General features: G+C 47.5%; 1 protein-coding gene, 1 non-coding gene and 1 pseudogene across 5 annotated transcripts; 1 reads left to right on the top strand and 2 right to left on the bottom strand.

Moving 5' to 3' along the window:
• The first annotated feature begins 581 nt into the window (after window positions 1-581).
• On the top strand, window positions 582-5,189 carry LOC119356239 (serine/threonine-protein kinase CTR1-like). 4 transcript variants are annotated; one of them, XM_037623167.1, is made up of 15 exons: window positions 582-1,306; window positions 1,534-1,838; window positions 2,274-2,418; window positions 2,511-2,626; window positions 2,760-2,968; window positions 3,032-3,289; window positions 3,365-3,405; window positions 3,510-3,578; window positions 3,682-3,782; window positions 3,866-3,950; window positions 4,050-4,148; window positions 4,243-4,311; window positions 4,398-4,529; window positions 4,606-4,700; window positions 4,826-5,189. In XM_037623167.1, exons 1-15 carry the CDS (start codon window positions 815-817, stop codon window positions 4,908-4,910), a joined length of 2,301 nt encoding a protein of 766 aa, XP_037479064.1. In that variant the 5' UTR covers window positions 582-814; the 3' UTR covers window positions 4,911-5,189. The 4 variants fall into 4 exon arrangements, with proteins under 4 accessions (XP_037479064.1, XP_037479067.1, XP_037479065.1 ...); XM_037623170.1 differs by having other exon boundaries at window positions 583-1,288; XM_037623168.1 differs by having other exon boundaries at window positions 585-1,306; window positions 3,035-3,289.
• Window positions 5,190-5,376: 187 nt separating this feature from the next.
• LOC119356240 lies at window positions 5,377-8,642 on the bottom strand (annotated as a pseudogene).
• Window positions 8,643-8,940: 298 nt separating this feature from the next.
• Window positions 8,941-9,013, bottom strand: TRNAA-CGC. The gene has a single exon. It is a non-coding gene; the product is annotated as a tRNA-Ala (tRNA).
• Between the last annotated feature and the right edge of the window lie 17,336 nt (window positions 9,014-26,349).

Raw genomic sequence — 26,349 nt, 5'->3', positions numbered from 1 at the left:
TGCACGTCCTTTTCAAGCAAGTCCCAAATGAGCATTGCCTTGTTCAGCCTATAACATTTGGTTTATTAGAGTCAGACCCCTCTTATATCATCTCTAGTCGACCCTGCATCCAACTATCACGGGAACCAACTCCTAGGAGCGTACAACCGCCATTGCAGTTCCCAGTGAGACCACGGGAACCGCACCGCAATACCGGTCGCCACGCGAGCACACCACCATGTGCACTGGTGCATTGTGTCGGGCGGCGCCGCCGTGCGTTCCTGCCGGGCGGGGAGCCGAGCCCGGTGTGGTCGATCGTGTGGATAGGGTGAAGGCGCGCGGCGCCAGATTCGTCCTCCGCCCCCGGCGCGCGCACGGCAGCCGCACGCCACCCCGCGCGCTGACTCGACGACCCAGCGGCCGACGGGTGTCCCCGCGGCCACACGCGGCGCCGCTCTGAGAGGCCACGAGCCCCCCGACACACGTGCACCGGCGGCGCCCTTTATGCCCGCGCACCCTCGTGATTCCGGTGACCACGGCCGCGCGGGAGCGGGGACGAGGCCACGGAAACCTCAAGGGCCGACATGCAAAGTGCGAGCTACAGTATTTTGCAGCCATTCCTCTTCTTCACACGCTCCCCGAAGCTTTTCAACCCCGCCGTCACGCTTCACAGACAAACCTCCCTCCCTCTCTCTCTCTTGTCCGTGGCTGTCTCCGGCCGGCAACCGTGAATCCTAGCTGCTCGAGGCCAAAACCACCTACACCTCCCCGCCGAACTCCCATGCATAGCTGTCTAGCAGTCTAGCAGTTTAGCTCCGGTCTCCGGGCTCCGGCCATGCCGCACCGTCGCCGCCTACACAACCTCGTGCCACCACTGCCGCCGCCTCCCGCGGCGCCTCACCCCGCCTTCGACCTGTCCGAGGCCGAGTCGCGGCTGCCGCTCCTCGCAGACTACGGGCGGCTCAAGCCCGTCGACGACCTCCCCGCCCCCGCCGCGCCCCCGTCCGCGCACTGGAGCGCCGGGAGCGCCTTCACCGGCACCGAGCCCGCGACCGCCTCCACCTCCACGGCAGCGACGGGCTCATCCCTCGCACCGGCGTCGTCCGTCGCCAGGGACGACACGTGGGTGCGCCGCTCCAGGGAGAGCTACTACCTGCAGCTCTCCCTCGCCATCCGCATCACCTCCGAGGCCTTCCTCGCCGGCGTCCCGCCCGAGCTCCTCGTCCGCCGCCTCGGCCCCGGCGATGCGGCGGCGGAGCAGCACGCCGACGTCCCCGCCGATGCCGCCGCCGTCTCCTACCGGCTCTGGGTAATAGTCTCGCTCTGGGTAATAGCCAACTGATAAATTAATCATCCAGTACGTCTCTCTTCTCCATTGATTTGTTTATGTCCGATGATGCTATGCATACACATTGAAAATTGCAACTTGGGGCCAATCAAGGCGTGCGACCTTCAGCTTCATCATTGGCCAGATTTTTCTAGGCGACATGGTTATTGACCGGATGCGCTCGAGAAAATTTAGATAAATCATGTATTCACTGGGCTCGCGTGCAGGTGAACGGGTGCCTGTCGTGGGGTGACAAGATCGCGCACGGGTTCTACAACATCATGGGCATCGACCCGCACCTGTGGGCGATGTGCAACGCCGACGAGGGGGAGGGCCGCCGGCTGCCGACGCTGGCGGCGCTGCGGGAGGTGGACGCCAGCGACCAGTCGTCGCTGGAGGTGGTGCTCGTCGACAAGTGCGGCGACTCCGTGCTGGTCGACCTGGAGCGGCGCGCGCTCGACCTCTACCGCGCGCTCGGCGCCACGCTCGACCTCGTCCGCCGCCTCGCCCTGCTCGTCTCCGACCACATGGGGTGCGTACGTCACCTCCTCCGATCGATGTTCACTTGATTTGCTTTCGAAGAAAAGGTTAGCCTGGTCCGTGTTGATGCATGTCTCGCCCGTGTGTGCCCGTGCTCCCTGTGAGCGTGACTGCGTGAGTGTGACCGTGACTGACCTTCGATAGAGCAGTGGACATGCAAGTTGACGACCTGCTCGTCCGTGAACCTCGGAACCTGGGCACCGACGAACATGTGAACAACACTCCAATTTCAGAGACCACTTTATGTCTTAAAACGTAGCACAGTTACATCATGGATCAAACGATCACCATGGCCGGTCACGTTCCTGTCTGTACCTCCATGCTGTCATGCCATTCGTTACATACAACTTGAGCTTTGTTGATCAAAATTTCCAGTAAATAATCTGAGCAGACAAATTTCAGCTAAATTTGATGGTGGTGTTTGAAGGGGTGCATTGAGGTCGGAGGACGGAGACCTGTACATGCGGTGGAAGGCGGGCAGCAAGCGGCTGAGGAAGCAGCAGAAGAGCGTCGTCGTCCCCATCGGCCGCCTGTCCATTGGGTTCTGCAGGCATCGCGCCATTCTATTCAAGGTCTCCGGCTTGTTTCACTTACCGTTGCGATCCATGCTACTTTAGGCCAGCAGGTTATTTTCAGTCCTGTCATCTTCTCCAAACTGATGCAGGCTCTAGCAGATTTTATCGGCCTGCCATGCCGAATCGCGCAAGGTTGCAAGTACTGCTCCGCGCCTCACCGGTCCTCTTGCCTTGTCAAAATTGAAAACGACAGAAGATATTCAAGGTATGTATGTAGAGTCCTTTTTGCACAAACTTTTTGAGCATTCTGTGTTGATCAATGTCATGCATTGGTAGTGAGTAAACATATGACAGATATCTGCTCAGGTTGCTTTGTAATTATACTGGTGCTTCCTCAGGGAGTACGTCGTGGACCTCGTCGTTGCGCCAGGGAGCATCTGCAGCCCAGACTCGTCCATCAACGGGCAGCTGCTCTCCTCTGTGTCTTCACCTTTCAAGACTTCTTGCACGGCAAGTTTGGAAAACTACGCGGCACCGGTTGCGGCTTGGAATCGTGCGATAGCTGACGATCGTTGCAACTCGGTGTTCTCAGATTCTCAATATTCAGGTACAATCTACAAAATATATATAGGCCATGCAGATGAGCATACTGATTGATCATGTACTGTAGCAGTTGCCGGGGACAAGAACCCTGTTCAAGCAGACACAAAATGCGGTCAGGTCATGCAGAATGACAACTGCAACAACATGTCAGTGTTTCAAGTGTCAAGGCAATTTAAGGCGATGGAGGTCGGCACCGAGGGTGTCAATAAGGAGAACATCCCTGGTCTTACACTGCCGAAACACCTGCTCGCTGAGTCATCTTTCGCCATGGATTGGCTTGAGATATCATGGGATGAGCTTGAGCTCAAGGAACGCATAGGCGCTGGTACTTGCTTAGCTTCAGTTTTCTTATCAACTTGCTGCATTCTGTGGATTTGATCACAGTTTACTGAAAATGCAGGTTCATTTGGTACTGTTTATCGAGCTGACTGGCACGGTTCTGTAAGTACTGTAGACCTTTCACTATGGAAACCTTTTTTTTCTGCAATGAGATAAGTATCCTTTGCAGAGATCATGAAATTGAGGTTGTAGTTTTGGTTATGTAGGATGTTGCAGTAAAAGTGCTTACAGACCAGGGTGTTGGCGAAGCTCAGCTCAAAGAATTCCTTAGAGAGGTTGCTTCACCGTTTCTTTTTTGCATCAAAACTTCACCTGTGGTTAGTATGGATCTCAATCTGTCCCATTCTCTTTAGCTTGGCACATTGTTGATCCTTGCAGATCTCTATCATGAAACGAGTTCGCCATCCAAACGTGGTACTATTCATGGGTGCAGTGACCAAATGCCCGCATTTGTCGATAGTAACTGAGTACTTGCCCAGGTAAACCCTCAGTCAGTTTCACGGGCAAAATGAACTAATTCCCTGCACCAAACAGAATCACTGAATCATCCTGCTGTGAACAGAGGGAGCCTCTTCCGTCTCATCAGCAAAGCTTCTAGTGGGGAAATACTTGATTTACGGCGGCGTTTGCGCATGGCATTAGATGTTGTATGTATTGCAATACCAACTTCTACAGATAAGCATGCTCCTGAAACGTTACTCGTTTCACTGAATGTTATATGAAGCATTGCTGTGACCAAACTGCAGGCAAAAGGCATCAACTATCTCCACTGCCTGAACCCTCCTATAGTACATTGGGATCTGAAGACACCAAACATGCTGGTGGATAAGAACTGGTCCGTAAAGGTTAGTTGGAGTTCATTTCCCAAATGGCGTAGCGCGGTCGAATACGGCTCTTCTGCTTTTGTCCCATTATTTACTATCCTTGATACAACTTCAGGTAGGTGACTTTGGCTTGTCCAGATTTAAGGCGACCACCTTCATATCATCCAAATCAGTCGCTGGAACAGTAAGCTTTGCATGACAGTCTACTCAGTTAGTAACTCGCCATTACATCTTTTTGGATTCTTAATATCAAATTCTGGTTAACTGCAGCCAGAATGGATGGCGCCAGAGTTTCTCCGTGGCGAGCCATCCAACGAGAAATGTGACGTGTACAGCTTTGGCGTGATCTTATGGGAGCTCCTGACGATGCAGCAACCATGGGGCGGCCTAGGCCCAGCACAAGTAACCTATTTCTGTGTTTCTTATATGGTATAGAAAAAAAGGCGATATTCGTGATTCACTGGAGTAATATTTACAGGTAGTAGGGGCAGTTGCATTCCAGAACAGAAGGCTGCCAATCCCTAAAGACACCATCCCAGAGCTAGCTGCTCTTGTTGAATCCTGTTGGTCTGAGTAAGCAAATTTCCCATGACCTGTCAGCCACCTTGATCAAAATTTCAAGTGACGGCACCCATTAGTTCAGCCTAAGTTTAAAACAAAACATCATCATCGATAACACGATTTTGCTTTATTTTCAGTGACCCAAGGCAGCGCCCTTCGTTTTCAAGCATTGTGGATACGCTGAAGAAGTTGCTCAAGTCGATGCAGGGATCTGGTTCATGACAGTCCCGTGGGTGTTACTCTAAGACGATGCAGTGATCCGGTTCATGACAGTCGATTCTTGGCCGGCCATTCTTTTTTCTCTACTCTGTCGATTAAAGCTAATGCACAACAAGGAATAAGGAATTAGTTTCCTCAAGGAACATGGGAGGGTAGCTGAGGCAGCACAAGTGCAATGCTGCATCGAGTATGTTGACTCGTTTCCTGACCATTCATGTTGTCTCTGTATAGTGATTTGAGCTACAAATTCAAAGCTCCCGAGGGTCAGTGAGCTGGTTATGTATAATGTCCTGAATGTGTCAAAATAGTTCTACTGGCTGAGAAATAGCGCCGTCACTTTAGAAAAATGGGAGATAGATTTGATAACAAGTTTAACCGCTCACATGATCCTATGCTGAGTTCCCAATTTCCATCAAAGCATCCAACTGAACTGAAATGAACTTCACAACAGGGAGCATCATACTGGAACTGAACATATCCAACTGAACTGAACTTAAATGAATTTCACGACAGGGGAGCATCATACTGGAACCGAACATATCTCATCGATTTTAGCATCGTCAAGCAGTCCCCAGCCTGTGTTTTCAACAGAAATTCCAGCATTTCAGCAAGGAGAACGCATATCACGAGACATGACTATCTAGCATCTAGACTGATCGTTCCTTGGGACAAAATACTAATATCACGGACTACCTACATGGGACAAAATCCACCTCGCTTTGCAAGTTATACCATCCGCTCGTCGAACAATATCCACAGTGTTTTGCAGGTTACACTACCCGCTCGAGCTCCCGTGCGTAGCAAAGAGATCGCTTGATCATCTGATGCGCTTGTATGCCGACACGGGGTTGGACCTTCGCCATGTGGAAAAGGACTGAATGATTCTGAACCTCCCATTCATGCTGTATCTGCCAACATAAGGAGTACTTGTATAGTCAGGAAGTGGCAGCGTTAACAATCATACAATCTAGTCTACTAGTACGCATATGGTTATGTCAGTAGAGTAGCAGCTTAGTGGTTTGCACTCATGCCTCTAACAAGATGTGTTTTACCACCCTTTAAATTATTCAGACGCCAACGATTCACTATGACATTATTCATATAAAACATGGTGATAGGACAGAAGACGAGAGAAATTAATAGTTACCTCTGATATGTACTCCAGAAGCTTTTGCTCAGAGGAAAACATCAGCATTTTTCTGGTACCATCCACTGGCAAGTGATCGTATGCCTGACCACTGCAATCAGCTATCTCATCTCTGCAAAAGAAGACGTAGAGAACACAATCAGGAACTTCACCACACGAGCCATGTAGAAAACGTAATGTAAATTCATTCACCTAATAGTTTCAGCAAGAAGGGTCCATGAAGTAGAGGTATGTCTCATGTGGCACAGCTCGCTGACCATTGGTTAATCGGTTGTAGGTACCTTCCATAAAGGATTGCTCAAGCTCGACTGCATATTTGATGCAAGGATGGTCTAGGGCTCTGGGGGGCAGAAGTTCCAGCTCAGTGTGGAATTCAGCTACTCTGTTCTCAGCCAACAGCCTCAGAAGATTAAGCCCCCAAATTCGATATTCTTCTGGTGATGGTGGGAGTATGCTTCTGATGGACAATCACAAAAGAAAACACAATATCAATAGCACTCGGCAAACATAAGTTCAGAAATACAGTGCTCCAGGATAGAATATCTATGTGGAAATGTTCAGCGGCATCTTTTAGCCACAAGATAATCGTGCTCCTAAAAATCCAGGAGGTCGCACAGATTAAGACAATTCATAAACGTATCCTCATTCCTCAACAATGTCGACTTGACAAATGACAAACAATGAAACCATGTGCTGACTGCTGAACGAAAGAATCTTAATAATTGCATTTTGATTACTTATATCAAGGGTGTCCTGCTGGCACCTGCCATTCCTTATAGGTGCTGTGAGGAATAGAATGCCAAGGTACTAGATAGTGATTAAACCAAAGGTTAATGGTCACAACACATAACTTCCACCACAATCAAATAGATTGTATCAAGGAAGTGCATGTCCACGATCTAGATATTTGAAATGTCAATTGTTTTTTAGGAAAAACATAAGCGTGTTGGCACAAGAAAAATAAGCTAGAAAGATAATTTACGTGCATGACTACATAGGATGAATCTATGCAGTACGTAGGACCAAAATGTGCTTAAGTAGAAAACAAACCTTGTATCCATGTAGAAGACTTTTAGTTGGAAGAAGTTCCTCTCAAATGCATCTTGGTCCTTAACTCTGATGCTGAAGATGACAGCAAACTCGTATATGGCCCCTGAAAGTTTCACGATCAGTCACCACAACTAATTTATACAAAAATGTAGATTGCAAAATGGTAAACTGCAATGCAGAAGTGTAGCCAGCATTCTTAGAGTTGATGCCGTAGCATGAAAAATGCTTTCCAGACTTGCAGTTTTTAGATGAAATGGTAAATTGCAATGCAAAAATGTAGCCAGCAGTCTTACAGTAGGACAGTTATAGTCTACTACACACTTGCAAAATGGTACAGTAGATTGCAATTAAAAAATGTAGTGAACAGGGCTTTCTCAAATGGTGTAAAGAACATTTATGAGTGACAACAATACTCTCTTCAGGAGAATGCTTTGTAGAATTGCAGTTGTAGTCCATGACCAGCGAACATACATACAGAGCTCAATACACGCATCCTGAAAAGAGTATTCCACGAAACACCTTCAACTACATAGCACGTCTCAAATTGGATGAAACTCCATATGCAGAATTTTGGGTTCCATTTTATAGGAGCATTTCTCTTAAATTGGTTCAGAATCCCACCTTTAACTGAAAATAAAAATGGTTCAGCATGACAAAGGACAGAGCACAGTTTTTTTCCAGGAGCAAGTGCTTACTTGCGAGTCTCAGCTCCGCAACTGCATTGGGTGTATTCTTAAATGATGGTGGCAGGCTAGGAAACTTTGTGAGAAGAACCTGAAATCAACGAAATGAGGAGACATGTCACCTGATGATAAACGCTGAATTTAAGTGAAACCCTGACAATTCAAAACAAAAAACACAGCATTGCATCCTGTCGTGAATCCCCAGACCAGGACCTACATCAGTGTTGACATTGTTATTGTGGAACTGGATCTTCACATCTCCAGAACTGCAAACCCTCGCCCCAACTCCTCCCCTCATTTCCAGCAAATCGCATCAAACCCTAGGCAGCAGCAGTACAGTTGGGAAATTTCAGGAACCAACGGGGAGCGCATCCCGAATTCCCGACCCACCCATCCATCTCCCAAACCTGATCAAACCCAGGTGGAAATGGATCCTCGAATCGAAAAGAAAAACTCCCTGGAACTCGCCCAAAACCGCTCGTAAACCCCATCCCCCGCGCCGCGGAACTCCCGAATTCTCCAAACAAACCCTGCGCATCCACCATAATACCCCGGATTTCAGAAACATCGCGTATACAGCGGGCAAAGGCGTCAATGTACCGAATCCCCCTTCCTCATCGTCGCAGGAAAAAGACGGGGACGAAGTCGAGCCGTGGGTAGGTGGGTGGATACCTTGAGCTCCGAGATCAGGGTGGCGCAGGTGTCGAGCTCGTCCTCCGCGCAGGCGAGCTTGAGCCACGCGAACTTGCAGTTCGCCTCCTCCAGCTCCCGATCCATGGCGGCAGCAGCTTCGCCGTTCCCAGTTCCCCTCTTCGCTCTTCCGTTGGTCCTGGTGGTTTTCCTCGGCCACTTTTGTTCCTGTGGGCTTTCTTTCTTGCGGGAGGAGATGGTGCCACTGGCGTCGTTGCGGGGGTCTTGTGAGCCGTAGAGTGGGGAATTAACGGTCGTGATCGTGCGTGAGGTGGATGGGAAGAACGGAATGCGTATGGAGTACCGTTGCGCTGCAGAATACGCGTCCGTGCTCCGGTGGCGGACCTTGGGATGGGAACCCTCTCGGTACGATGATTCCCGCAAAAAAAAAGGGTACGATGATTTGTTATTCAAGTTAGCAAAAACATATTGAATATAACGGGATTTGATAAAAAAAAAAAGGTGGAGGTGCGGGGAATCGAACCCCGTGCCTCTCGCATGCGAAGCGAGCGCTCTACCATATGAGCTACACCCCCGTTGTTGATCCTTGCAATCCGCAAGTTTTCATCTACGTGTACGGTACGTGCACAAGCTTATTGCTGGAACCTATGCACACATACCGCACATATGCATCCGTGCAGCTTCAGGCACGCGATGGCTACGCTGCATCCATCCATACTCAACTCTAGTTTCGACTGCGGCCACTGACAGCTAAAATGGTGCGTTGTTGAGTGGTCTCCGGTCCGGCCTGGTTCAGAACCGACTTTCAGACGCTTTTCAACCACTCTACCTGTTGCCATGCCGCTCTCATCCACTGCACTGCACCCACGCGTCACTTAAGATAGACAGATACAAACGCTGTAACGGCCCTTGACACCGCACTCTCGACGGCGTCATTTTGGGCCACTCTAGATTGATCCATGTAACATTGGGCAGCCAGCTTTTTTGAGGTGTAACTAGGGATTTTATTGATCAGCTAAAACCGGAGGAATACATATAATGTCTGGCGGGTTCCCTAGCCACAGATGGCGACCCGTAGGGAGAGACGAGGCTGCCTTTGCCCAGGCATGGGCCTCAAAGTTTGCCTCCCTACTTTCAAAACGAAATTTAACTCCTACAAAGTCTGTAACTCTAGCTTTAATCTCTTCAATTGCAAAAGCATAAGAGGAAGATGACGTCGCCCCCTTAATATCCGAAACAACCTGCATGCAATCCGAGGCTATTATCACATGTGTCAGCAATAGATCTTGAGCAAGGGCAAGCGCCTCGTTGCACGCTTGAGCTTCCAAGCTTGGGGCGTCGACTAATCCTTCAAAAACCACCGCCGAAGATCCCAGGTAGTTGCCTTCTTTGTCCCGACACACAACAGCCGATGCACCCGTTCCTCCTTGGCGAGAGATAGCCCCGTCTACGTTGATCTTCATTGCTTCCTCTCCCGGCGGGATCCACCTGCGCTGCCTTTGTACCACCGGCTGCGAGGGACGCGTTGGAGCGCGTTTGGCAGCGATCTCCGGGTCCTCCAAGTATCTGTTCACAAAACACATTGTAGAAAGAGGGCTTTGGAATTCGTCATCATGAATTGCTCTCCTCCTAGCCCACCAGATCGCCCGCATGGTGATGAGCACCCTGGCAAGGTCCTGTTGGTTCAACGTGTCAAATAGCCAAAACAACCAAAGCCTTGCATCTTCACTCCTGTTTGATATCACATGCTCCAGGGTCTCCTCATCTCCCAACGCCCAAACACATCGTGCCATCCGGCATTCAAACAAGGAATGACGCCATGAATCCTCCTCCTCATCGTAGAGCCCGCAAGCTGGAGAAGTGGCCATGTTTCGCTCATTGCGCACTGTACCAGTCGGTGACGACATGTGAGCTAGTCTCCATACAAATACCCTTACTTTAGATGGGACTTTAACTTTCCATAGCTGAGACCAAGCCTTACTTTCGGCTTCCACATTTGAGTGGCTCGTCCTGTGTTCCAACCAATCCTCTCTCTGATGTTTGATGGCACTAATCATCTTGTATGCTGACCTTACGGTAAAACCCCCTCTCCGATCATAGTGCCATGCCCAGAAATCACGTTGCACCCGGAGACTTAGTGGTATATTCATTATGATATCCACATCCAGGCTGACGAAATGCTCGATCAAAACCTGCTTGTTCCATGTGCGCGTTGTAGCATCAATTAACTCTGATACAAGCTGTGGTGGATCAGGTGATATAGTGCATATGGGCTTCAGCTTATAGTCACACGGCAACCAGTTGTCCTCCCATATGCGGGTGTCTGTCCCCGATCCAACCTCTTTATTAACCCTAGAACAAGCAATTCTTTTCCTTCCATCAACGATCGCCATACTTGGGAGGGATGTGCGCCCAGTGCAGCGTCAAGTATGTTGCCTTCCGGGAAGTAACGCGCTCGTAGAACTCGAGCACTCAATGATTCGGGATCCTGCAGAAGTCGCCACACTTGCCGAGCCAATAAAGCCAAATTAAACAGCTCGACGTCCCGGAAACCAATTCCACCCATGTTTTTTGGTTTGCACATTGTCTTCCAAGAAACCCATGCTGGTTTCCTCTGACCCCCTTTACTGCCCCACCAAAACTTCCGCAGAAGACCGTCTAAGTGTTCAATCAGACCTCGGGGCAACTTGAAACACGACATTGAGTAGGTCGGAATAGATTGCGCTACGGATTTTATAAGCACCTCTTTTCCCCTGCAGATAAGCATTTTTTTCATCCAACCTTGGATATGCTTCCATATTCTGTCTTTCAAATATTTAAAGCTTCCCTCCTTGTTTTTACCTACATCAGTTGGCAGTCCAAGATACTTCTCTAACAGTGATTCATTATGGACATCTAGAACTGCTTTTACCTCATCTCGTGTGGCCTCTGGCACACCCTTACTGAAAAATATAAAGGATTTGCCAGTGTTGATACGCTGTCCCGAAGCATCACAATACATTCTCAACACATCTCGCACTTGTGTAGCACTCTCACTATCAGCTTCAAAGAACAAGAGACTGTCATCTGCAAAAAGTAAATGGTTGATTGCTGGGGCATTATTCGCCACTGACAGTCCTCGGACCCCCACCCCTTGGGCTTTTAACAGACACGAGAGGCCTTCCGCGGCTAACAAGAATAGGTACGGGGATATGGGATCCCCTTGCCTCATCCCCCTTGTTGGCCTGAAATCATGAAGACTGCCACCATTAAAAAGAACTGAGAAAGTGACTGAAGACATGCACCTCATAACCATATCTGTAAAACGTGGGCTGATACCCATCTTGAGCATCACTGCTTTCAAATAATGCCACTCAAGTCTATCATATGCTTTCATCATATCCAACTTCAGAGCCACAAAATGGTTTGCCTTCACTCTCCTGGTCTTCATGTAATGTAGGCACTCATAAGCTGTTATGAAGTTATCCGTGATAAGACGCCCAGGCACAAAAGCGGACTGCTCCTCAGAAATTACCTCGGGGAGAATAATCTTCAGCCTACTTGCTAAGACCTTTGACGCAATCTTATAGATCACGTTGCAAAGACTTATAGGCCGAAATTATGCTATCAGTTTTGGACTAGCTATCTTGGGAATAAGAACGATGACCGTGCGGTTGATATCCTCCGGTGAGTCCTCTCCATTGAGCAATCTTATAATCACGCCAGTTACCTCATCACCACATAGTTCCCAATGTCTCTGAAAGAAATGCGCCAGAAAACCATTCGGCCCTGATGCTTTTGTTGGGAACATCTGAAAAAATGCCTCTTTAACCTCCTCTTTTGTATACTGCGCATTGAGCCTTGCATTCATGTTACCATCAACTCTTACCGGAATATGTGACAGAACTTCTTCTATGCCTATACATCCTTCTGATTTGTATAAGTTCTCATAAAATTCATTCGTCATCTCAGCCATCTCCTCCGGATCAGAGGTGGTCGTTCCATCTATTTTCTATAACTGTGTTATGGTGTTCTTTGCCCTTCTAGCACTCGCTTTCCTCTGAAAGTATTGCGTATTACTGTCCCCCGCAGATAACCAGTCCATGCGAGATCTCTGCCTCATCATAGTCTCCTCTCGAAAGGACAACTCAACAATCCGATCCAAGACCCTTTTCTCTTCCACTCCCGGCCCAACACGCGTCGGGTCCTCTCTAAGCTGAGTCAACTGTTGTCGTAGCCTGCGCAACTCCTGTCTGACTGAGCCAAACGACAGCTTGCCCCATTGTTTCAGGGCGGTCCCAACCGAAGACAACTTGGCCGCAAGCTGCGCCATAGTTTCCGCCGGCTGATCCCGACCCCATGCCTCCTGAAGTGTATCCACGAACCTGTCATCGCTCTCCCACATGCATTCATAACGAAAAGGCCTTTTAAGGGCAATTCTCTGGTTGCTTGCCTCCATCGCATTGATCAATAATATTGGGCTATGATCTGACTTTGCTGTAGTTAGGTGTTCAACCGTGGCATACGGGAATAACGCTGACCAACTGGCCGTAGCCAGCACTCGATCAAGTCTTACCCTGCAGTATTCTCCCCCCACAACTCTCTTCTCAAAAGTCCAATCCAACCCTTTGTAGCCAAGGTCCGTTAACTCACAAACATCAACTGCTTCTCTGAAACCTTCTATCTGAGCACTATCACGCTCATTTGGCCCCATTTGCTCTTCTGGCCTTAAAATTTCATTAAAATCTCCCATGCACACCCATGGTAGTGCATTCTCCCCCCGTAAAATTTTCATAGTATCCCACATCTTGTACCTCATACTCCTATCTGCTGCACCATAAAAACAAGACAAACGTCATGGTTCCAATCCAGGCATTTTCATCACTGAATCAATATGATAGCGAGAAAAGGTCTTTATTTCAAGATCAACATTATTTTTCCAGAACAAGCATAAACCTCCACTTCTACCACTACTATCTACTCCAAAACGTCCAGAAAACCCTAAAGTACCCGCCAATCCTTCCACGTGGTATTTTGCCAACTGCGTCTCCACAATACAAAGCACCGTCGGCGCACATGCCTCCACGAGATCGCGGAGCTCTCTAACCGTCGCGGGGTCGCCAATCTCGCGACAATTCCAGCACAACAGTTTCATTGGGCTCGGCGGTCCTCCTCGTGGGAGACCGCCTTATCTTCGAGTACCTCATCCTCATCCTGGCGCCTGCCATCCTGCTTCCTCCTCTTCACAATAGGGTTTCTGCCTGGTGTTGTAGATGTCACCTGGTTTGTCTCCTCTCCTTTGCTCTCCAAATACAACACCGTGTCGGCCACCTTCCCCGAGAGGTTAGGGAAACTTTGTCCTCTCACATTGACTGACCCGTCAGCACGCACTAGTCTTTTGCGGGCGTTCTGATTCTCTTCTGAGCTGACCTGGTGTGTGTAGTCCATAGTCTGAGAACCTCCATCCTCCTCTGCAAAATTCCTTCTTTCTCCCTCCCTATCTCCTCTACCCTGTCTGCCTCCTCTCCCTCCTCTTCCACCTACTCCTCCTGTCCTACCTCCTCTACCCCTCCCTTCCGTACCCCCTCTCCCTCCTGTAGTGTAAGCCGGGAGGTCCGAGCTCCACAGAAGCCAATCTCCCCATTCACATGTGCGGGGATCATGAATTCCATCCCCGCACTCCTCCACCGCGTGCCCCATCAAACCACAGTAGTAACAAAAGTCCGGCAGCCTCTCATAAAAAACAGGGTATTTCTTCCTCTTCTGAAGTGTTATCGGAACAAAACGCACCAGTGGTTTGTCAACATCCACAAAAACTCGTACTCTCAATGTACTAGAAGGGTTTATCTTACCCTCATTGACTATCACTGTAAAGGGTGGCTCCCCAACCTTAGCGGCTACCTTTTCTGCGAGCTCCTTCTTAGCTGTCAAGCCATCTGGCAAACCCTTGATTCGAGCCCATACTGGAACTTTATTGAGTTTGTATTCTGCAACATCAGTGAAGCCATCATATTCCTGCAGTATTACCGGAGCATAACGAAAGATCCAAGGCCCCCAGTCCATGATCCGCTTCCAATCACCGAGACAATGACACTGGAACAGAAAAAGATTGGGTCCTTTAACATTGAAAGTGACACCCTGCGCAGCCGCCCAGGCGTTCCTCATCTGCCTCAATAGCGCGGCATGACTGAAAGGTTTGGTTGTATGGACACGAAACAGTCCTAGCCACCTCACCCCCTGGATCAATTCCTCTACCTCCCCTGATAAATCAAGATCATCCTCCTCCTCTCCATGTAGCTTCATACCTGCAAATTTGTCCTCCAGATCCGGTTCTGGGCCGTAGTAATCCCACTCGTCATCTTCCTCCTCTACCTCTTCTCCACCCCTACTCCCGCTACCTCCTTCTCCTCCCACCGATGTGCCCTTGCCGGTCTCTCCTGCTATTGCCTTCCTAACTTCTCTGCTCTGCCTTCCGTCCAATGGATCGCCTTCACCGCTTACCGTCGCCTTCATCTTTTCTACCTCCCCCAGCACCACCGTTGACGGTGGATTCGCCATGCAAAAGTTCCTCCTGCTCGTGCTCATGATGTTGATGTCCCCCGGCGCCCGATAGACTCGGCCGCCGCGAGTTTTTACGTGGACTCCGCCGTCGCCGCCGGAGGTTTGGTGGAACCCTAGATCGCCTCTAGGGGAAAAAACTCGGCAAGTAGCCGTTGGGCAGCTAGCTTGCTTTGATTAACGTACAGTTGATTGGGTTTCAATGCAGCCGCGGCCCAGCCAGGGTGGACCGACCGGGGTCGATTCTTTTCTTCGGATAAGAGTTCATTGAATTTGCGGTCTGGAACTTGAGCGAACACATGAAAAGTTCAGGCTCGGGTTACGGGGATGTCTGCTCTGCACATGTCAGTGTCATGCTTAGAGGGCAGGGGTCTCCTCAAGCAACCGCGCAAAATAAAAGGGGGTCTCCTCAAGCTCAAGATAGGAACGGGGACAGCCGGGACGACATGATGGAATTTAAGCTGATTATACTGTCATGTCGCTGAGTGTCGCTAGAAAATTCCCAACTCCCAACCCTCTGCAACGTTCACTGTGCGCGCTCGTGGCGCTTGTGCGCCTCCGATCGAGCTCGTTTGGCCTGGCCGCACGCACCACCTCCACCTGCCTCCAGCCCAACCGTCTGATGTGATGTGATCGATCTTTTTGCGTTACTGCTTCAGAAGAAGGATCACGCGATCTCTGAGTTCCAAGGTTTCTTGCAGGAAAACGAAGAACGAAAGATGTCACAGCATCGGCGTCGCCGTAACTACGTACGTGTTCCGCTGGCATTCTGGGCCACCCCGACCCCGGGCCTCAGTTCGTTGCCATTCTGGGCCGAGTCGTGCCAGCTTGCTTGCCACTGCCAGTGCCATCTACGGCTCCAGCACACTGCATGCACGTGCCCTGCCCCTGCCCCGATCGGAAAAACTAGACGCCTCGCTGTGCCTGCATGGAAATAGCGAGTCCGTGTATGGTGGCAGCTTGTCAGTTTGATTACAAGATGGGCAGTGTCCTACCGGCAAACCCTATTGGACGCTCGTTAGCGTCAAGATCGTTGTGGTTTCGCTGAGGCAAGCCTCCGATTGGGCCGGCCCACGTACGGGATTCGTTCGCTGCTACTTCCGTCTCTGTTCTTTGCGGGGTTTTTTTTTCGTTTTCTTACATGGTTTTTTGCTTCCAGTTTTTTCACTCTTTTTGTCCGTTTTTCAGTTGTTTTGTTCCGGTTTTTTATTTTTTGGCTCCTTTTTCTTTTATTTTTTTTCTTTTATGTTTCCTTTTTTATTTTCTGTTTCTGTTTTTCTTCTCTTTATTTATTATATAAAAGTTCACTGTGTATTACGAAAATCTTCGTCATATTAAGAAAATGTTCATCATATATTATGTAATAGTTCACCTAGCATTATAAAAATGTTCATCGTGTATTACACAAATGTTCACCGTATGTTATGAAATTGTTCAGCATATATTTAAAAGTGTTCATTGCATATTTAAAATGTGGTCATCATACATTAAAAAATTGTTTGACGCATACTACAAATGTTGATTTGTGTATTTGAAATTTATTCAGTGTTTTTTTCCAAAAAAAGGTTCACTTTCTTTTAAATTTTGTTCAACGTATATTTAAAAAAATGATTTCTTTCGAAAAAAGGATTTTGCCGCCGTCTTGCATACTTTAAGACTGGCGCTGCGTTAACACCGTTGTAGGTTGCTAGCTCGGGTGGCTTGGCTCGCTAGAATCTTGAATGTTGTCAGGAGTTCGATCCACGCGTGCGATTCCTTTTTCCGTTTTTTTTTCGCTCGACCTGTGATAATTGGGCCGGCCTATTTGCGTGCCGCTTCAGCGAAGCCGCGATGAACGGACGCTGACGGGCGACGTATAGGGAGCTCTCTGTCCTACCAACGATAATTCTACACCACTGGGCAAATCAAGATGAGGAGGAGTGACACCACTGGGTGGGGTGGGAAAGAATGTGTCTGCCGAAGGAGCAGGGAGGCCTCGGCTTTCGTGACTTGCATGCTTTTAACATTGCAAATGCTATCACGACAGGTCTGGCGGCTAATCCAGTGTCCGGAGTCCCTGTGTGGACGAGTCCTACAAGCTAAATACTTCCCACACGGCGAGGTACTGAATTCTGTAGCAACACCAAGGATGAGCTATGTTTGGCGTAGTCTGCTCCAAGGTATTTGTGTCATTAAGGCTGGCATGATTTGGAGGGTTGGCACAGGTGATATGATCAAATATTTGACGGGATCCATGGCTGCCCTCAAATGACACAAGAAGACAAAGGACCCTCCAAGGTGCCCATCTGCTAACGAGGGTTTCGGAGTTAATTGACCCGGCTACAAGTACGTGGGATGGAGAACTGGTTCAGCAAACCTTCTGTCAGGAAGATGCAAGGACAATCCTGAGTATCCCATTCGCGACTGCTTTGAGGACTTTGTGGCCTAGTATTTTGACAGCAAGGGTCTCTTCTCGGTGAGATCAGCCTACAGGGTTTATGTGCACCTGTTAGACCAGCAGAAAAAACAACAAAGGGGGGAGAACTCATCCGGCCTAGAGGATAAATGAAAGTTTTGGCAGGCACTATGGAAGCCGCCGTGCCCCCCTAGAGTTCATCATTTTCTGTGGAGACTTGCCCATAATAGCCACCCCCTCTGGCGTAATGTCGAACGAATCGGGGTGGAGCTGGATGTGCTATGCCATCTATGCTGTCGACAAGCTGAGGATGGGAGCCATCTCTTTCTGCGTTGCAAGGAAGTTAAGTGCATGTGGCGACACTGTGGTCTTGAGTACACTAGACAGCGGCTCCTGCTGTGTGCAACCCCTACGGACTTGCTCGTGGCCGTTTTCAAGCTGCACATCGAGATCAAGATGCGCACGATCTGCCTTTTATGGTCCTGGTGGGCGGAGCGCAACAATGCCAACCACCAGAAGAAGCGACTGAGTCCGGAGGCTTTCAGTGTGCGTGTGGGATGTCTGTGTTGGGGAACGTAGTAATTTCAAAAAAAATCCTACGCACACGCAAGATCATGGTGATGCACAACAACGAGAGGGGAGAGTGTTGTCTACGTACCCTCGTAGATCGGAAACGGAAGCGTTATAACAACGCGGTTGATGTAGTCGTACGTCTTCACGGCCCGAGCGATCAAGCATCGAAACTACGGCACCTCGGAGTTTTTGCACACGTTCAGCTCGATGACGATCCCCGAACTCCGATCCAGCAAAGTGTCGGGGATGAGTTCCGTCAGCACGACGGCGTTGTGACGATCTTGATGTTCTACCGTCGCAGAGCTTCGCCTAAGCACCGCTACAATATTACCGAGGATTATGATGGAGGGGGGCACCGCACACGGCTAAGAGATCAATGATCAATTGTTGTGTCTCTGGGATGCCCCCCTGCCCCCGTATATAAAGGAGTGGAGGAGGGGGCCGGCCAAGGAGGGTGGCGCACCCAAGGGGGGGAGTCCAACTCCCATCGGGAGTAGGACTCCCCTTTTTCCTATTAGGAGTAGGAGAGGGAAGAAAGAGGAAGGAGGGAGGAAGGAAAGGGGGGGCCGCCCCCCCTCCCAATTCGGATTGGGCTTGGGGGGGCACGCCCCCTCCCTTGCTCCTTTCCCCTCCTTTCCACTAAGGCCCAATAAGGCCCATATACCTCCCGGGGGGTTCCGATAATCTCTCGGTGATCCGGTATTGTCCCAATCTTACCTGGAACCTTTCCGGTGTCCAAATATAGTCGTCCAATATATCGATCTTTATGTCTCGACCATTTCGAGACTCCTCGTCAAGTCCATGATCACATCCGGGACTCCGAACAACCTTCGGTACATCAAAATATATAAAATCATAATGAAACTGTCATCGTAACGTTAAGCGTGCGGACCCTACGGGTTCGAGAACAATGTAGACATGACCGAAACACGTCTCCGGTTAATAACCAATAGCGGAACCTGGATGCTCATATTGGCTCCTACATATTCTACGAAGATCTTTATCGGTCAGACCGCATAACAACATACGTTATTCCCTTTGTCATCGGTATGTTACTTGCCCGAGATTCGATCGTCGGTATCTCAATACCTAGTTCAATCTCGTTATCGGCAAGTCTCTTTACTCGTTCCGTAATACATCATTTTGCAACTAACTTATTAGTTGCATTGCTTGCAAGGCTTAAGTGATGTGTATTACCGAGAGGGGCCAGAGATACCTCTCCGACAATTGGAGCGACAAATCCTAATCTCGAAATACGCCAACCCAACATGTACCTTTGGAGACACCTGTAGAGCACCTTTATAATCACCCAGTTACGTTGTGACGTTTGGTAGCACACAAAGTGTTCCTCCGATAAACGGGAGTTGCATAATCTCATAGTCATAGGAACATGTATAAGTCACGAAGAAAGCAATAGCAACATATTAAACGATCGGGTGCTAAGCTAATGGAATGGGTCATGTCAATCACCTCATTCTCCTAATGATGTGATCCCGTTAATCAAATGACAACTCATGTCTATGGTTAGGAAATATAACCATCTTCGATTAACGAGCTAGTCAAGTAGAGGCATACTAATGACACTTTGTTTGTCTATGTATTCACACAAGTATTACGTTTCCGGTTAATACAATTCTAGCATGAATAATAAACATTTATCATGATATAAGGAAATAAATAATAACTTTATTATTGCCTCTAGGGCATATTTCCTTCAGTCTCCCACTTGCACTAGAGTCAATAATCTAGATTACACAGTAATGATTCTAACACCCATGGAGCCTTGGTGCTGATCATGTTTTGCTCGTGGAAAAGGCTTAGTCAATGGGTCTGCTACATTCAGATCCGTATGTATCTTGCAAATCTCTATGTCTCCCGCCTGGACTAGATTCCGGATGGAATTGAAGCGTCTCTTGATGTGCTTGGTTCTCTTGTGAAATCTGGATTCCTTTGCCAAGGCAATTGCACCAGTATTGTCACAAAAGATTTTCATTGAACCCGATGCACTAGGTATGACACCTAGATCAGATATGAACTCCTTCATCCAGACTCCTTCGTTTGCTGCTTCCGAAGCAGCTATGTACTCCGCTTCACATGTAGATCCTGCCACGATGCTTTGTTTAGAACTGCACTAACTGACAGCTCCACCGTTTAATGTAAATACGTATCCGGTTTGCGATTTAGAGTCGTCCGGATCAGTGTCAAAGCTTGCATCAACGTAACCATTTACGATGAGCTCTTTGTCACCTCCATATATGAGAAACATATCCTTAGTCCTTTTCAGGTATTTCAGGATGTTCTTGACCGCTGTCCAGTGATCCACTCCTGGATTACTTTGGTACCTCCCTGCTAGACTTATAGCAAGGCACACATCATGTCTGGTACACAGCATTGCATACATGATAGAGCCTATGGCTGAAGCATAGGGAACATCTTTCATTTTCTCTCTATCTTCTGCAGTGGTCGGGCATTGAGTCTTACTCAACTTCACATCTTGTAACACAGGCAAGAATCCTTTCTTTGCTTGATCCATTTTGAACTTCTTCAAAACTTTGTCAAGGTATGTGCTTTGTGAAAGTCCAATTAAGCGTCTTGATCTATCTCTATAGATCTTAATGCCCAATATGTAAACAGCTTCACCGAGGTCTTTCATTGAAAAACTCTTATTCAAGTATCCCTTTATGTTATCCAGAAATTATATATCATTTCCGATTAGCAATATGTCATCCACATATAATATCAGAAATGCTACAGAGCTCCCACTCACTTTCTTGTAAATACAGGCTTCTCCAAAAGTCTGTACAAAACCAAATGCTTTGATCACACTATCAAAGCGTTTATTCCAACTCCGAGATGTTTGCACCAGTCCATAAATGGATCGCTGGAGCTTGCACACTTTGTTAGCTCCTTTTGGATCGACAAAACCTTCCGGCTGCATCATATACAACTCTTCTTCCAGAAAACCATTCAGGAATGCAGTTTTGACATCCATCTGCCAAATTTCATAATCATAAAATGCGGCAATTGCTAACATGATTCGGACAGACTTAAGCATCGCTACGGGTGAGAAGGTCTCATCGTAGTCAATTCCTTGAACTTGTCGAAAACCTTCTGCGACAATTCGAGCTTTGTAGACAGTAACATTACCGTCAGCGTTAGTCTTCTTCTTGAAGATCCATTTATTTTCAATTGCTTGCCGATCATTGGGCAAGTCAACCAAAGTCCACACTTTGTTCTCATACATGGATCCTATCTCAGATTTCATGGCTTCAAGCCATTTTGCGGAATCTGGGCTCACCATTGCTTCTTCATAGTTCATAGGTTCATCATGATCTAGTAGCATGACTTCTAGAACAGGATTACCGTACCACTCTGGTGCGGATCTTACTCTGGTTGATCTAGGAGGTTCAGTAGTAACTTGTTCTGAAGTTTCATGATCATCATCATTAGCTTCCTCACTAATTGGTGTAGGTGTCATAGAAACCGGTTTCTGTGATGTACTACTTTCCAATAAGGGAGCAGGTACAGTTACCTCATCAAGTTCTACTTTCCTCCCACTCACATCTTTCGAGAGAAACTCCTTCTCTAGAAAGGATCCATTCTTAGCAACAAATGTCTTGCCTTCGAATCTGTGATAGAAGGTGTACCCAACAGTCTCCTTCGGGTATCCTATGAAGACACATTTCTCCGATTTGGGTTTGAGCTTATCAAGTTGAAGCTTTTTCACATAAGCATCGCAGCCCCAAACTTTCAGAAAAGACAACTTTGGTTTCTTGCCAAACCATAGTTCATAAGGCGTCGTCTCAACGGATTTTGATGGTGCCCTATTTAACGTGAATGCGGCCGTCTCTAAAGCATAACCCCAAAACGATAGTGGTAAATCTGTAAGAGACATCATAGATCGCACCATATCAAGTAAAGTATGATTACGACGTTCGGACACACCATTACGCTGTGGTGTTCCGGGTGGCGTGAGTTGCGAAACTATTCCGCATTGTTTCAAATATAAACCAAACTCGTAACTCAGATATTCTCCTCCACGATCAGATCGTAGAAACTTTATTTTCTTGTTACGATGATTTTCAACTTCACTCTGAAATTCTTTGAACTTTTCAAATGTTTCAGACTTATGTTTCATTAAGTAGATATACCCATATCTGCTTAAATCATCTGTGAAGGTGAGAAAATAACGATATCCGCCACGAGCTTCAACATTCATTGGACCACATACATCTGTATGTATGATTTCCAACAAATCTGTTGCTCTCTCCATAGTACCGGAGAACGGCGTTTTAGTCATCTTGCCCATGAGGCACGGTTCGCAAGTACCAAGTGATTCATAATCAAGTGGTTCCAAAAGTCCATCAGTATGGAGTTTCTTCATGCGCTTTACACCGATATGACCTAAACGACAGTGCCACAAATAAGTTGCACTATCATTATCAACTCTGCATCTTTTGGCTTCAACATTATGAATATGTGTATCACTACTATCGAGATTCATCAAAAATAGACCACTCTTCAAGGGTGCATGACCATAAAAGATATTACTCATATAAATAGAACAACCATTATTCTCTGATTTAAATGAATAACCGTCTCGCATCAAACAAGATTCATATATAATGTTCATGCTCAATGCTGGCACCAAATAACAATTATTTAGGTCTAATACTAATCCCGATGGTAGATGTAGAGGTAGCGTGCCGACCGCGATCACATCGACTTTGGAACCATTTCCCACGCGCATCGTCACCTTGTCCTTCGCCAGTGTTCGCTTAATCCGTAGTCCCTGTTTCGAGTTGCAAATATTAGCAACAGAACCAGTATCAAATACCCAGGTGCTACTGCGAACTCTAGTAAGGTACACATCAATAACATGTATATCACATATACCTTTGTTCACCTTGCCATCCTTCTTATCCACCAAATACTTGGGGCAGTTCCGCTTCCAGTGACCAGTCTGCTTGCAGTAGAAGCACTCAGTTTCAGGCTTAGGTCCAGACTTGGGTTTCTTCTCCTGAGCAGCAACTTGCTTGCTGTTCTTCTTGAAGTTCCCCTTCTTCTACCCCTTGCCCTTTTTCTTGAAACTAGTGGTCTTGTTGACCATCAACACTTGATGCTCCTTCTTGATTTCTACCTCCGCAGCTTTTAGCATTGCGAAGAGCTCGGGAATTGTCTTATCCATCCCTTGCATATTATAGTTCATCACGAAGCTCTTGTAGCTAGGTGGAAGTGATTGGAGAATTTTGTCAATGACGCAATCATCCAGAAGATTAACTCCCAGTTGAATCAAGTGATTATTATACCCGGAAATTTTGAGTATATGCTCACTGACAGAACTGTTCTCCTCCATCTTGCAGCTATAGAACTTATTGGAGACTTCATATCTCTCAATCCAGGCATTTGCTTGAAATATTAGCTTCAACTCCTGGAACATCTCATATGCTCCATGACGTTCAAAACATCGTTGAAGACCCGGTTCTAAGCCATAAAGCATGGCACATTGAACTATCGAGTAGTCATCAGCTTTGCTCTGCCAGACGTTCTTAACGTCGTCAGTTGCATCAGCAGCAGACTTGGCACCCAGCGGTGCTTCCAGGACGTAATTCTTCTGTGCAGCAATGAGGATAATCCTCAAGTTACGGACCCAGTCCGTATAATTGCTACCATCATCTTTCAACTTTGCTTTCTCAAGGAACGCATTAAAATTCAACAGAACAACAACACGGGCCATCTATCTACAGTCAAACATAAACAAGCAAGATACTATCAGGTACTAAGTTCATAATAAATTTAAGTTCAATTAATCATATTACTTAAGAACTCCCACTTAGAAAGACATCCCTCTAATCTTCTAAGTGGTCACGTGATCCAAATCAACTAAACCATAACCGATCATCACGTGAAATGGAGTAGTTTTCAATGGTGAACATCACTATGTTGATCATATCTACTATATGATTCACGCTCGACCTTTCGGTCTCAGTGTTCCGAGGCCATATCTGCATATGCTAGGCTCGTCAAGTTTAACCTGAGTATTTTGCATGTGCAAAACTGGCTTGCACCCGTTGTAGATGGACGTAGAGCTTATCACACCCAATCATCACATGGTGTCTGGGCACGACGAACTTTGGCAATGGTGCATACTCAGGGAGAACACTTTTATCTTGAAATTTAGTGACAGATCATCTTATAATGCTACCGTCAATCAAAGCAAGATAAGATGCATAAAAGATAAACATCACATGCAATCAATATAAGTGATATGATATGGCCATCATCATCTTGTGCTTGTGATCTCCATCTCCGAAGCATCGTCATGATCACCATCGTCACCGGTGTGACACCTTGATCTCCATCGTAGCATCGTTGTTGTCTTGCCAATCTTATGCTTCTACGACTATCGCTACCATTTAGTGATAAAGTAAAGTATTACAGGGTGATTGCATTGCATACAATAAAGCGACAACCATATGGCTCCTGCCAGTTGCCGATAACTTGGTTACAAAACATGATCATCTCATACAATAAAATTTAGCATCATGCCTTGACCATATCACATCACAACATGCCCTGCAAAAACAAGTTAGACGTCCTCTACTTTGTTTGTTGCAAGTTTTACATGGCTGCTACGGGCTTAGCAAGAACCAATCTTACCTACGCATCAAAAATCACAACGATAGTTTGTCAAGTTGGTGTTGTTTTAACCTTCGCAAGGACCGGGCGTAGCCATACTCGGTTCAACTAAAGTTGGAGAAATTGACACCCGCCAGCCACCTGTGTGCAAAGCACGTCGGTAGAACCAGTCTTGCGTAAGCGTACGCGTAATGTCGGTCCGGGCCGCTTCATCCAACAATACCGCCGAACCAAAGTATGACATGCTGGTAAGCAATATGACTTATATCGCCCACAACTCACTTGTGTTCTACTCGTGCATATAACATCAACACATAAAACCTAGGCTCGGATGCCACTGTTGGGGAACGTAGTAATTTCAAAAAAATTCCTACGCACACGCAAGATCATGGTGATGCACAGCAACGAGAGGGGAGAGTGTTGTCTACGTACCCTCGTAGACCGGAAGCGGGAGCGTTATAACAACGCGGTTGATGTAGTCGTACGTCTTCACAGCCCGACCGATCAAGCACCGAAACTACGGCACCTCTGAGTTTTTGCACACGTTCAGCTCGATGACAATCCCCGGACTCCGATCCAGCAAAGTGTCGGGGATGAGTTCCGTCAGCACGACGGCGTGGTGACGATCTTGATGTTCTACCGTCGTAGGGCTTCGCCTAAGAACCGCTACAATATTATCGAGGATTATGGTGGAGGGGGCACCACACACGGCTAAGAGATCAATGATCAATTGTTGTGTCTCTGGAGTGCCCCCTGCCCCCGTATATAAAGGAGTGGAGGAGGGGGCCGGCCAAGGAGGGTGGCGCGCCCAAGGGGGGGAGTACAACTCCCATCGGGAGTAGGACTCCCCTTTTTCCTATTAGGAGTAGGAGAGGGAAGAAAGAGGAAGGAGGGAGGAAGGAAAGGGGGGGCCGACCCCCCTCCCAATTCGGATTGGGCTTGGGAGGGGGCGCGCCCCCTCCCTTGCTCCTTTCCCCTCCTTTCCACTAAGGCCCAATAAGGCCCATATACCTCCCGGGGGGTTCCGATAACCTCTCGGTGATCCGATATTGTCCCAATCTTACCCGGAACCTTTCCGGTGTCCAAATATAGTCGTCCAATATATCGATCTTCTCGACCATTTCAAGACTCCTCATCAAGTCCGTGATCACATCTGGGACTTCAAACAACCTTCGGTACATCAAAATATATAAACTCATAATGAAACTGTCATCATAACGTTAAGCGTGCGGACCCTACGGGTTCGAGAACAATGTAGACATGACCGAAACACGTCTCCGGTCAATAACCAATAGCGGAACCTGGATGCTCATATTGGCTCCTACATATTCTATGAAGATCTTTATCGGTCAGACCGCATAACAACATACGTTGTTCCCTTTGTCATCGGTATGTTACTTGCCCGAGATTCAATCGTCGGTATCTCAATACCTAGTTCAATCTTGTTACCGGCAAGTCTCTTTACTCGTTCCGTAATACATCATTTTGCAACTAACTTATTAGTTGCATTGCTTGCAAGGCTTAAGTGATGTGTATTACCGAGAGGGCCCAGAGATACCTCTCCGACAATCAGAGCGACAAATCCTAATCTCGAAATATGCCAACCCAACATGTACCTTTGGAGACACCTGTAGAGCACCTTTATAATCACCCAGTTACGTTGTGACGTTTGGTAGCACATAAAGTGTTCCTCCGGTAAACGGGAGTTGCATAATCTCATAGTCATAGGAACATGTATAAGTTATGAAGAAAGCAATAACAACATAC

Source organism: Triticum dicoccoides, chromosome 2A (assembly GCF_002162155.2).
Source record: "Triticum dicoccoides isolate Atlit2015 ecotype Zavitan chromosome 2A, WEW_v2.0, whole genome shotgun sequence".
NCBI classification, from domain to species: Eukaryota; Viridiplantae; Streptophyta; class Magnoliopsida; order Poales; family Poaceae; genus Triticum; species Triticum dicoccoides.
This window is presented reverse-complemented; position numbering and strand designations above follow the sequence as displayed.